Source organism: Natator depressus, chromosome 7, assembly GCF_965152275.1.
Source record: "Natator depressus isolate rNatDep1 chromosome 7, rNatDep2.hap1, whole genome shotgun sequence".
Taxonomy (NCBI): Eukaryota; Metazoa; Chordata; order Testudines; family Cheloniidae; genus Natator; species Natator depressus.
The window spans coordinates 30,185,711-30,199,093 of record NC_134240.1 but is presented as its reverse complement, the minus strand read 5'-3'; the positions used below and the strand labels follow the sequence as shown (position 1 = coordinate 30,199,093).

The 13,383-nt window shown below is 49.2% G+C and overlaps 1 protein-coding gene across 1 annotated transcript in view; it reads left to right on the top strand.

The window, feature by feature from the left end:
• The first annotated feature begins 784 nt into the window (after nucleotides 1-784).
• The window catches only part of CTSF (cathepsin F), a 22,774-nt gene continuing 10,175 nt past the window's right edge, over nucleotides 785-13,383 (top strand). Inside the window, exons 1-5 of the mRNA XM_074957847.1 lie at nucleotides 785-991; nucleotides 5,966-6,085; nucleotides 8,708-8,783; nucleotides 12,530-12,630; nucleotides 13,170-13,245. Coding sequence (XP_074813948.1) covers nucleotides 785-991; nucleotides 5,966-6,085; nucleotides 8,708-8,783; nucleotides 12,530-12,630; nucleotides 13,170-13,245 — 580 coding nt within the window. The remainder of the gene's footprint in view (nucleotides 992-5,965; nucleotides 6,086-8,707; nucleotides 8,784-12,529; nucleotides 12,631-13,169; nucleotides 13,246-13,383) is intronic.

The following is a 13,383-nucleotide window of genomic DNA, read 5'->3' as shown; positions in this document are numbered from 1 at the left end:
TGGTACCTAAGGTAGTTCAGACAGCTCATGTAGGAGACAGGATTAGAACTTAAAACTACCTTGACAAAGAATTTGTCTGAAATCAAGACAAAAGTAAAGACAAGTGCAAAGAGTGCTTAGAAAGTCAAAACCAAATGAACCAATGCACGATGGGGAAGAGCCGGCTAGGTGGTTGTACTGCTGAAAAGGATCTAGAGATGAGCGGATTACAAATTGGACATGAGTCAACAATGTGATTAAGCTGCAAAAAAGTCTTAATATTCTGGGATGTGTTAGCAGGAGTAATGTAAGTAAAATATGGGAGGTAATTGTCCTGCTCTACTTAGCACTGAGGAATCTTAGGAAAGATGTGGACAAACTGGAGAGAGAGGCCCAAGGCTTAGAAAACCTATGAGGAAAGGTTAAAAAAACTAGGCATGTTTAGTGTTTGTTTTTTTTTTGTTTTTTTTTTAAGCAGGGGACTGTCATCAAGCACTGAGAGGGAATCTCAGCTAGCTGTAGCCATGTAGGGCTCATGACACATAGCAGAAGTGGGGCTCATTCTGGTCCCTAGAAGGAAGCAGCCTCTAGGGGTGTAGGTAGGATGCTTAGGGCCCCTGGAGTATAGAGCCCCGAGGGGATCCACGTAGGGTGGGGGACAGCAGCGCATGAAGGGAATGGATGGTTGGGGCTCAGTCCTCCTGGCTGCCTAGAGGGGGCGGGCCCGTCTCTATGGCAGCGGACGCCCCGCCCCGCAGCCCATATGTGGGCCCCACGCGGAGGCGGCGCTCATTCCGCGGCCGGGATGCTGCTGCCGCTGGGGCTAGTCGGGCTCGTGCTGCCCGCGGCGCTGGGGGCTGCTCCGGGAGCCGGGGCGCTGCGGGCGCTGGAGGCTGCCCTGGACCCTGCGGCCCTGGAGGCGGCTCGCTTCGCCCTGGAGAGCTACAGCCGGGCAGCGGAGCAGCGCGGGGGGCCGGCCCGGCTAGGGGTCATCCGGCGGGCGCAGGCCCAGGTGCGGGGCCGGGGTGCGGGGCCGGGTGGAACGCGGTGCGTGTGCCGGGCCAGGGCCGGACCGGGGGTATCCGGCAGCCTGGCTGGGGATGGGGAGAACGGACTGTGGTCCGTGTTTGCAGTCACGCACCGGGCGATGAGAGCCAGGCTGGGGAGGGATCTGGTCTGTGCTGCGGTGCAGGACTGCAAGCTGCGTCGTAAGGCCACGGCGTCGGCTGCGCAGGGGTTTGGACTGGACAGGGTACAGGGCAGAGTGGCTGGGGGCATGGACTGGGTGGATGGGGTATGAGTTATATAGACCAGGGCATGGCGATGGGGTGCGGAGGGAAAGGCTGGGACATATGGGCTGGAGTATTGTGTACAAGGACTAGTGGGGTCTGGCCTGGGTTATGTGGACTGCGGTGGGGGTCACAGTGTGGTTATATGGCTAAAGGCTCTGGCTTGAGTTGTAGACTTGAGGGTATACACATTGATCATACAGGGCAAAGGGTATATTGGGTTACATGGACGGGGATACAGGGCAAAGGGGCTGGGGGGCATGGACTGGGTTAGAGGATTTGGCAATGACAAAAGGAATAGGGATTGCCGACTCATACCTGGGCCTGGTCTGTGCTAGAAAATTAGGTCATCTTAACTACGTGGGTCAGGGGTGTGACAAATCCATGCCCTAAGTCTCTGTGTAGACCACGCTAGGTCGACAGAAGAATTCTTCCATCAACCTAGCTACCGCTTCTCGGGGAGGTGGATTACATACACCAACGGGAGAACCCCATCGGCGTAGGTAGCATCTACACTGAAGCGCTACAGTGGCGCATCTGTGCTGCTGTCATGTTTTAAATGTAGACAAGCCCTGAGATATATGGGTCCTTGGGGTTGTAGTTGATATGCTGGGGTATAGCTTGGGCTATAAGAGGGTATAGCCTGGGGATAAAGACTAGAATATACAGTAAAAGTACTGGCAGTGTCGTTTGAGTTATATGGACTGAGTTAGAGGTTATAGACAGGCGTACAGGGCAAAAGGACTGTGGGAGGTGGAAATTGGGTTATATGGAATAGATAAGGGGCTGTGGACTAGATTATGTGAACTGGGGCCATAAACTGGGTTATGTGGATTGGGAGGAATTACTAATTTGTATGATTACTTATGTGTGTTTCTAAGGGCAGTTACCACCCTGTGAATCTGACTTTCCTTCTTAGTACAGTAACGGGAAGGAAACAATTAGAACCTCTGTAGAGAGAGTAACAGATTTGTGAGCAAAAGGTTTATAAAGAATCATCCTGCCCAGATAAATGTGGTTGTTTCCATAACTAAACAAATGGACACATGGAGAATCCTGCCATAGGTTGGAATGTTACGAAAACACTTGCTGCAGTCTCTCGCAACATCCTAATTGAAAAATTAATTCAATTTGGCTGGGATCAGAGCACAGTCATGTGTGCTAGACATTCTCTAAGAGACTAAAGAGATAAACAGGAAGGTGTTCGAGTTGGGGAGGTGCCTAATTAGTACCATAGGGCATGGCTCTATTTAACTTGATGATTCAGGAGAAATAGCACATGAACGAAATTTGCAGAAGATTCTAATAGTGGGATCAGCTGGAAATACTGTTGAGAACAGAAATAATACAAAACAGTAATTCATGTTAGAAAAATGAGCTTTTTCATGGAGATCTGCAGCTAACATGTGAGAGGAAAATTAATCTGAAACCCAGATACTCTAATGGAGGGAGAACTAATCTGATGCATCAGGCAGTCTTTTCAGTTGAGATAGGAAAGTATGAATGCCATTGTACAAGACACTGGCAAGGCGTCATCTGGAATGCCTTGTTCCATTTTGTTCTGGTCACTCATGTTCAACAAAGATGAATTCAGATTGGCCTGGTACAGAGAAGGGCTCCCAGGCTCATGATCAGGGGCATGGAAAGCTGATTTTATGAGTGGAGACTGAAAGAGCTTGGATTAGTTTAGCCTGGCCAGGCAAAGGCTGAGAGGGGATCTGGTTGCTCTGTCTAGGTACAGTGGGGGAAACTCCACAGAGGGAGAAGAGCTATTGAAGCTAAAGGACAATGTTGGCAGAAGAACAAATTGGGATAAACTGGCCAGGAATCAACTGAGGCTGGAAATGAGAAGAAGGTTTGTGCCCATCAGAGGAGGGAGGGTCTGGAATACCTCCCCATAGGAGCAGTGCAGGGCAAACAACCCAGCTAGTTTGAGGATGGTGCTGGATAAGTTTTGGACTGGATTCTAAGATGGGGCGTTGCCTGCGATAGTGGGGACTGGACTTGATAACCCAGGAGGTCCCTTCCAGTCCTACGTTTCTATTGACTTAAAAGCTGATAAAAGAAAATACATGTTTCACACACCCTGTCATGATCCTTTGGAACTACTTGCCTCAGGAAGTCATTGATGTCAAGAACTTAGCAAGATTCAGAAAGGGATTGGCCATTTATATGGATATCAGGAATATTCAGTTGTCCTACATAATGATAATTTTGGAAGGGATATAAAACCCTGTGCTTCAGGGCTTAAGCCGATCTCTGTTAGAGACCAGGGTGAGAGCTAATGGAGTGAAGGGACGTTATCCCATATCTTCATACTGTGGGGTTCTTGTGCCTTCCTCTGAGGCATGTGGCACTGGCCACTGTCAGAAACAGGATTTTAACTAGACAGACTTTGGGTCTGATCCAGTCTGGTGCAAGGTTCTCTTTCAGGATAGCCCTGGGGAGACACCCCCCACATCCCCTGCAATCTTGCACTCCATTCTAGGTCCTTCAGCGCCAGAGGCATCCCATTCCAGGGCAGAGAGGGCATAGCATCCTGGGGCGGTGCAGGAGCCTGTCTGGCACTAGGTATAATATATGCTTTGCTTCCCATGGCCCCCTGTGACAGTAGCTAGTGTGCAGAGAGCTCCAACCGCATCCTCTGCTCTGGGGGCTGGGAGCAGAGTCAGTGCAGAGCCCTCACTCCAGCTCTACCCTGACTGGTGCGGGAGATATTCTCAAGGGGCAGTTTACTTCTATGCCAGGGCTCCTAGGAGCTCCACTAATACAAATAATAACTTTAAGATCCCTTTGCAGTGCCAGAGTGGTGTGACTGAGGAGTCAGACCCGCTAGTCTGGATTTGTAACCAGCAGGAATTAACTAACATAATTAACAATATGTTGCATCTTTCTACTTAAGAAGTCATGTAGAAGAGTACATGATTAACCCTTCCAGATGCTGGTAAATAAGAAGATGCAATAATTTATCCACACCCTTTGCACATTACAAATAAACCAGTTATTGGAACCCAAAATAGGGCAAAGCGTTCTAAGCTTACAGGAGACTTGAGAGGTGAGGAAACCCTATTCGGGTATGTCTGCACTGCAGGGGGAGGTGTAACTCCCAGCCCAGGCAGACGTGCACAGGCTAGCTCTGATTGAGCGAGCGTGCCATAAATAGCAGCGTGCCTGTGGGGGCACAGGCTGTGGTTTGGGCTAGCCGCCCAAATCCAATCCTGTTGGCGATCCTAGGTATGTACTCAAGCGATGGCTTGGACTAGCAACTGGGGTACGTTCCTAGGATCTCAGATGGGATTGCACTCTGGTGGCTAGCCACTTTTAGTAGCTAGGGCACGTACACCTACCCCCACTGGGAATTACACCTCCCAGCTGCAGTGTTGACACACCCTTAGAACTTGCTAATGGACCGTCATGTGTCCCTGTCAGTCGCAGCTAGGCCAGTAAAGGACTATCTTTTGGAGATAACCTAGTTACCGTCTTTACATCCCTACTGTGTTGGTACATTCCATTTTACTTATGCCTTTGCGTTAGTGCTGGGAACAATGAGGAATAGACCAGGCAGTTTCACTCTTGTTTCTAGTCAATTTCACTTTTGAAGTTTGGCTAGCATATTGGAGGTCTGTCTAAAAATTACATTCCAATTCAACCACACGTTATTGGGCTGGATGCAGGAATCGCTGGGTGAATTTCTCTGTCCTGTGTCAGGCTCCTGCCTGATCATAGTGGTCCCCTCCTGGCTTAAAATCTGCAAATTTAGCACAGGTCTACCCTCAAACTTCAGACCAGTGCTGGGAGATCTTTAGTTTTATAAAGAACTGCTTCTGGTAGATTACTTTCTGATTGCATGTTACCTCTGTATGTAGCATTGATGAGACCAGTACGGGAGTAATTTGTCCAATTGTGGGGGCCACACTTTAGAAAGAATGTTGAAAAATTGAGAGGATGTAGAGAAGAGGGCTGGGAAAAAAATGCCTGACAGTGAGAAACTTAAAGAGTGCCGCCCGTTTAGCTTCTCAAAATGATCAAAAGGTGACTTGATCCTGGTGTGAAAGTACCTTCACAGGGAGAAAATCCTAGGTACTAAAGGGCTCTTTAGTGGAGAAAGGCAGAACAAAAACCAGTGGCTGGAAGTTAAAACCAGACACATTGCAATTAAAAATAAGATGCAAATTTTTACCAATTAGAGATTAACCCTCAGAACAAACTCTCAAGGGAAGTGGTGGATTCCCCATCTCTTAATGTCTGAGAGTCCAGACCTGGCTGCCTTTCTGGAAGGTGCTTTAGCTGAACACAAGTTATTGGGCTTAACACAGGGGTGACTGTGTGATATTCTCTGAATTGTGCTATACAGGAATTCAGAGTAGATGATCTAATGGTCCCGGTCTGGCTTTGCAAAATGATGAAAATGCTTTATATTCACCTGTATAATAAATAAGCTATGAAATCTGAACCCAAGTTTGTCCCAACAAGATCCCTGTAGCATCCCTTGCTGTAGAGATGAGCCAGAACTTGGCTGTAATGAATATAGAGGGGAATCTTTATCAAGGCTGCTGGACACAGGCAAACCCTGGTGTTCTGTCTTTCACCAGTTCCCCATTTATTGTCACTGCATGCTAAGTTCTAGGCTGGGGTCTGCAGTAATGGAGCAGATGGTGCCATGCTCTGCCTACCTGAGAACTGTGCTCTGCTTGCAGGTGGTGAATGGGATCAAGTACTATCTGGATGTGACCCTGCTGAAGTCACCATGCAGCCAGTATGGATTCACAAACCAGGATGCCGACATCTGTGAAAATTCAGCGGAGCCGGAGCAAATAGTAAGGACCAGGTGCTGGGTTGTGGTTTTGTTTTGGGTCTGTCACAGCTCCACCCGCTTGGCGCTACACCCCCAGCTTTGGCACAGCCTCTTGGAGGAACCACCTCAGTGTACCAGATCCCCAACGGGGGGGGGGGGCGGGGGGGCGTGTCTCACCACCTCCAGCACTCCTGCTTCCTGCTGTAATCTCTCTTCAGTGAGTCCGGCTGAGAGAGACTCCTGGTAGAGACTTGTTAATGTTCCTCACCCAGCCTTTGCAGCGACACTCAAACTGTTGTCAAAACAGTCGGGTTTATTAGTCAGCTGGAACACCACGTAGGTCGTCCTTAGGTTAGCACAGAGAAATGAAGGTCAAAGCCTAGTCCCGGTCCATTCTGGCCAGCACAGAGCCCAGCAAGCTGTAGCGAACTCCAGGTTCAGGCTGGCTCTCTCTCTCTCTCTGTCGATGTCCTTGATTAGCTCCAAGGTGAGAGCCCAGACTCCATCCAGAAGCCAGTTCCTATCCCTCCACCTTCCCAGTCCTTTGTTCTGGAGCTGGGGTGATCTTGCTCAGCTTCCCTGCTGAGAGGTGAGGAAATCCATCTCCCTCTGGGTAATTGGTTATTAGGTGTCAGTGTCCTGGTGACCAGATTTGCCACTGGCTTCTCGGATTCTCAGTTGATACGGGGTCATCCTCGGCCAGTCCTTTTTAATGCCCATTCAGGCTTAGACAGACAGTCCTCCCCCCCCCCCGCGCCCCCCCACTGGGCAGCCATACAAAACGTAGAGGAAACTGAGGCACACATAAGGGCCATAAATATATTACAGAAAAATCCTTTTTCATCACAGGGTCCCCTTAATCAGATCCTCCCACTCTTAATAGGTCAATTAAACTGGTGTGACTCTAATGTCACATCACTGACCTCTGTGGGATTATGGCCAGATTCTGATCTGATCTCTGTGCACCAGGGTAAGTGTGGATTCAGCTCACTGATTTTCATGGGGTGATTGTGGATTTACACTGATATCACAGGTTTCAGAGTAGCAGCCGTGTTAGTCTGTATTCGCAAAAGGAAAAGGAGTACTTGTGGCACCTTAGAGACTAACCAATTTATTTGAGCATAAGCTTTCGTGAGCTACAGCTCACTTCATCAGATGCATCACGAAAGCTTATGCTCAAATAAATTGGTTAGTCTCTAAGGTGCCACAAGTACTCCTTTTCTTTTTACTGATATCACAGAGAGCAGAATCTGGGCAGAGATATTATGAATCACTGCCTTTCTCCTTCCCCCAGTAACTCCAGGAGGGTCACATCTCCAACTGGGTAGGAGCCCAAAGGATACACTTAATTTGCATTAAATGGAACAGGTATGATGGTATGGCTAATGGTACTGCAGCTCCCAGCATACCTTGCTTCATCTTGATTCAAGTGGAGGGCACTTATTGTTGAGCATGGCATCCTGGGATCTGTAGTCTTTGAGGCTCTGTTTTAAGAGAAGGCAGACAGTTACGATCCCAGTGAGTGGACACATTGGGAAGTCTCATCTGGGATGTGGGGTGGTGTTTAGGGATTGGACTTTTCCGATTCCTGATTGGGATTCTAGAAAGGGATGTTGTTCCCAAAGCATGATGGGGGCAGAACTCTGTGGGTGCCCCCCCCCCATGTCCTGTGCACATGCCACTCTTACAGGCAAACACATTCCTTCGGGTCAGAGTGGGAGAACTGGAGAAACTGGGGGGGCTTCGTAGCAGTGGCAGGATAGAGCTGGATCTTCCTATTTCAGAAGCAGCATCACTACTGCTTGATCTCCAGGAGAATTGCTCCTGGTGTTTATAGAATGGGGGCTAAGACACACAGCGGATTGTCTTCTACTGGTTGAAATCAGAAGCAAGGGCACATGTGTATGTACATGCAAACCAGCGCCAGCTTCTTCAAGTATTAAAATGGGGTGTCACAAGCAGGCAGTGGAGCTGAGGCTCTGGGAGATGGCTCTGAAACTAAACAGGGACGTTACTAACACAGAACCCAGGAGTCCGGTTACATTGTAAGCAACCTGCTGGTCTGTGTTTGTCCTGTGTCAGACTCTCCAGTCATTGTCCCATGAGCCAGGCCTCTGTCTGCTGAATCCTCTCATTCGTTGTCTTGTGACCTGGCATTAACCCAAACACGCTGTAACTAGAGGATCTTTTCATAGCTTTCATTAGTGGAGGATCAGCTGAGTAACTCGGGTGCAGCCTGTTGGTTGGAAGGAGAGGGCTGTGGAGTGAGAAGTGATTCTGCTCTTCTCTGGCATCCTTTCAGCTGAGAGTCTCAGAGCATTTTACAAATAAGTTAAGACACATGCACCCCATCCAAGAGTTAGGGAAACACTGGCCCCATTTTACAGAGTACAGCTGAGGGGCTTCCCCAGCATCACATGTTAGGAGCAGAAGTAAGAGTAGAACCCAGGAGTCCTGACTCTCCCGGCCCTTCTGTTCTAACCCAGCAGACCCCACCGTCCTCCCAGAGTCAGGAACAGAATCCACCACCACCATCACCACTCCCTGCCAGTCCACTCATCCCTGCTGCCTCCGGGCAGGTTTCTGTACTGTTCATTTATGAAATTCTGAGGCAAGGCCTGTTTTTCTCTCTGTCTCCTGGAAGTCTTGTCACTTTGAGGTCTGGAGTCAGCCATGGATGAACAGGAAGAGGCTGGTGAAGCAGGAATGTCGTCCAGCTGGTATGGCGGGTCTGCATGGGTGTCATCCCTTTAAAGGATCCTGACTAGAATGTAAACAAGAGCATTAAGTCTGGAATCAAAGCCACACCCCTCCACCACCTGCACACGGCCACTTGCCGTGTATTTCCGGTGTGGAAGGAGCTGGTTATGAAAGCTTTAATCCACTTCTGGCCATTAAAGAGTCCTTTGGCACTTTCCCAAATAGCTGGCTGTTAATCCAATCTCCTGGCCAGACTCCAGCTCGGGTGCTTCCACTCTGTTGACCTAAATTCCCCCTTGTGGATTCCATCAGCTGTCCTGTCCTCCCCACCTCACCTGCTCCGTAGCATTGCTGTGCACTGTTGCAGAGCTGCCTTGTCTCATCCCAGAAGTGGCTGCATATCAGCGATCCCTGCATTGGTGAGACCACTCCTGGGACACTGCATCCAGATTGGCTGACGAACTGTGAAAAAGATGGTGACAGCTTTGGAAAGGGTTCAGAGAAGAGCCACAATATTCATCCGTTCTAAGGCCAGAAGGAACCACTGTGAGCATCTAGTCCAACCTCCTGCATAATACAGGCCATAGGCCAGCCCTGAATTAATTCCTGGCTGAACTAGAGCAGAGCTTTTAGAATAACATCCCATCTTGATTTAAACATTCCTAGTGGTGGAGGATCTACCCCAGCCCTTGGTCTGTTGTTCTGATGACTAATTCCCCTCATGGGTAAAAATGTGACAAAAGGTAGATCGTGCCAAACCAACCTGATCTCCTTCTTTGAGAAAGTAACAGATTTTTTAGACAAAGGAAACGCAGTAGATCTAATTTACCTAGATTTTAGTAAGGCGTTTGATACCGTGCCACATGGGGAATTATTAGTTAAATTGGATAAGATGGGCATCAATAGGAAAATTCAAAGGTGGATAGGGAATTGGTTAAAGGGGAGACTACAACGGGTCCTACTGAAAGGTGAACTGTCAGGCTGGAGGGAGGTTACCAGTGGAGTTCCTCAAGGATCGGTTTTGGGACCAATCTTATTTAATCTTTTTATTACTGACCTGGGCACAAAAAGTGGGAGTGTGCTAATAAAGTTTGCGGATGATACAAAGTTGGGAGGTATTGCTAATTTAGAGAAGGACAGGGATACCCTACAGGAGGATCTGGATGACCTTGTAAACTGGAGTAATAGGAATAGGATGAAATTTAATAGTGAGAAGTGTAAGGTCATGCATTTAGGGATTAATAACAAGAATTTTAGTTATAAGCTAGGGACGCATCAATTAGAAGTAACGGAGGAGGAGAAGGACCTTGGAGTATTGGTTGATCATAGGATGACTATGAGCTGCCAATGTGATATGGCTGTGAAAAAAACTAATGCGGTCTTGGGATGCATCAGGAGAGGTATTTCCAGTAGGGATAAGGAGGTTTTAGTACCGTTATACAAGGCACTGGTGAGACCTCACCTGGAATACTGTGTGCAGTTCTGGTCTCCCATGTTTAAGAAGGATGAATTCAAACTGGAACAGGTACAGAGAAGGGCTACTAGGATGATCCGAGGAATGGAAAACTTGTCTTATGAAAGGAGACTCAGGGAGCTTGGCTTGTTTAGCCTAACTAAAAGAAGGTTGAGGGGAGATATGATTGCTCTCTATAAATATATCAGAGGTATAAATACCAGAGAGGGAGAGGAATTATTTAAACTCAGTACCAATGTGGACACAAGAACAAATGGATATAAACTGGCCACTAGGAAATTCAGATTAGAAATTAGACGAAGGTTTCTAACCATCAGAGGAGTGAAGTTTTGGAATAGCCTTCCGAGGGAAGCAGTGGAGGCAAAAGATCTATCTTGCTTTAAGATTAAACTCGATAAGTTTATGGAGGAGATGGTATGATGGGATAACATGGTTTTGGTAATTAAATATTCATGGTAAATAGGCCCAATGGGTTATTAGATGGGGTAAGATCCGAGTTACCCGGGAAAGAATTTTCTGTAGTATCTGGCTGATGAATCTTGCCCATATGCTCAGGGTTTAGCTGATCGCCATATTTGGGGTCGGGAAGGAATTTTCCTCCAGGGCAGATTGGAAGGCCCTGGAGGTTTTTCGCCTTCTTCTGTAGCATGGGGCACGGGTCACTTGCTGGAGGATTCTCTGCTCTTTGAAGTCTTTGAAGTCCTCAAATCGTAGTTTAATAGCACAGATATAGGTGTGAGGTGTTTTTTTTAGGAGTGGTGGGTGAAATTCTGTGGCCTGCGTTGTGCAGGAGGTCAGACTAGATGATCATAATGGTCCCTTCTGACCTAAATATCTATGAATCTATGATTCCCATTTCCAGTCTGAATTTGTCCAGCTTCTGGCTTGAATGATTCCAGTTCTGGAAAACCTGCCTGGAGTTAGAGACTGAGGCCTGCTGTAGACTCCTGTTTTGTCCTGGTATAGCTGTGCCAGTTAGTGGTTCTGTATAACATAGACAATGTTTCACTAACCTAGTGATATCTATCCAGCCCTAGTGTGGATGCCGTTTCCTGGGGTAAAGGAGCTTTTACCAGAATAGCTTATTCCCCTTCCTGTACTGGAATAGCTGTACTGACATAAGCACATCTATCCCAATATAACTGCATGCACATGGAGAGGGTTGTACCACATTAACTAGACTGGTATAGTTAAAGCAATACAAGTTTTGTGCATAGACTGAGCTTCTTAGAGCCTTAAAGAGGAAGATGTGAGTTGAACTCAGGCTGTAAGCGTGTCCCCAGGGAGGAGAGTTTGGAGAGCAGAGGGCTCATCAGTTCAGCAGAGAGAGGCAGATTGAGACCCAAAGGCTGAGAACTGAAGCTGGACAAGTTCAGGCTAGCAACGAGGTACATATTTTTAACAGGGTGGGGTTTAACTATTGGAACAACTGTCCAAGTGATGAAGAATCCAACCTGTCCCTGCGAGTTTTTAGGGATTGGGTGCATCTCTAAATCTATGCTCTAGCTCAGCCACCAGATATGAGCTGCAGGCAGGAAGGGCCGTCGGAGGTCCTCTGGCCTAGGCTATGCAGGAGGTCAGAGTGGATGACCACAATGGTCCCATCTGGCCTTCCAATCTGGGACTCTAGAACAGTGAATGTGCCCTCCAGTGGCTACCAACAGGATAAGGGACCTGCTACTCTTGCTAGCCAAGGGAGATCTCCTTTAGCACAAGCAATAGAGGCTGTTGGGCAGGGGTGGCCAACCTGAGCCTGAGAAGGAGCCAGAATTTACCAATGTACATTGCCAAAGAGCCACAGTAATATGTCAGCAGCCCCGCATCGGCTGCTCCGCTCCCAGCGCCTCTCGCCCACCGGCTGCCCTGCCGATCAGCGCCTCCCCCTCCCTCCCTCCCTCCCCACACCTCCCAATCAGCTGTTTTGTGGTGTGCAGGAGGCTCTGGGGGGGAGGGGGAAGGAGCAAGGGCATGGCAGGCCCAGGGGAGGGGGCGGAAAGGGGTGGAGTCGGGGCAGGGCCTGTGGCAGAGCCAGGGGTTGAGCAGTGAGCACCCCCTGGCACATTGGAAAATTGGCATCTGTAGCTCCAGCCCTGGAGTTGATGCCTAGACAAGGAGCCGCATATTAACTTCTGAAGAGCCGCACGTGGCTCCGGAGCCCCAGGTTGGCCACCCCTGCTGTTGGGCGTGAAGAAGATGGGCACTGGCCCTCATTCTCCCGAGGCATATGAGATCTATACAGTAACTGCATCGGGGCTACCTGCAGCACTCGCTACTGCCTCCTCTTGTGTTTAGAGCCATCAGAGAAGGTCCAAAGTGCAGCCCCCCTGGAGCCAGAGGAGCCGACTCATGCAAAGACACCAGAAGAGCCAGTTCGCTTGGAGGCCCTTTCCCAGGTGGGTGGCTGGCTGCATCACTCCTCCTCTCTAGCCCAGTTTGTCCTGTCCCTTGAGGGGCCCCAGTCTCTGTTCTAGTGATGGTAACTCATGTGGGGAGAGTGTGTTGGGCTTGAACTAGGACACATGAGGCCTCTTGCTCCCAGGGTAGGGCAGGGGGTGTGGCCTGGATTAGGGGGGTATGTCACCTGGGGCAGGGGTACTCCTCTGGGTTGCATTTCTCCAGTCCCCTCCCATGATATGCTGCTTCGTACCTTCCCCCATGCCACTGCCCTGGCCTCTGGCTCCACCCCCTTGCCACCCTGCCCCTATGCTGTGCCTCAGCATGGCACCTCCTCTGGTTACCAGCCCTAAGGCTGACCTCCTGCAATGCTCCAGAGACAGACCTGCTGCAGGAGGAGACTGAGAATGGGTCTATAGCACCCCCTACAGCCAGGCACTCACCTGGCCTTGGCAGATGGCACATCTTCCAGCATCAGCCACTGAGATACCACCTCCAGCCTTCCAGGTCTCTAAGTCGCTTGCTTCCGTGTCCCTAGAATGCATCCGTCCCGCTGATCTCACTGTTCAAAGACTTCCTGACCACCTACAAGAAGAGCTACAAGGATGAAAGAGGTGAGCCCCAGGTGCTGGCATATCTCTTGGGCCCCCATCCCACCACCTTTCCAGAATCCTGCGAGCCAGCTCCCATCACCCTTTCAGCTCTTCCCACCTTAGAATCCTTTGCACTGGCTCCTGCAACACTGCAGGGAG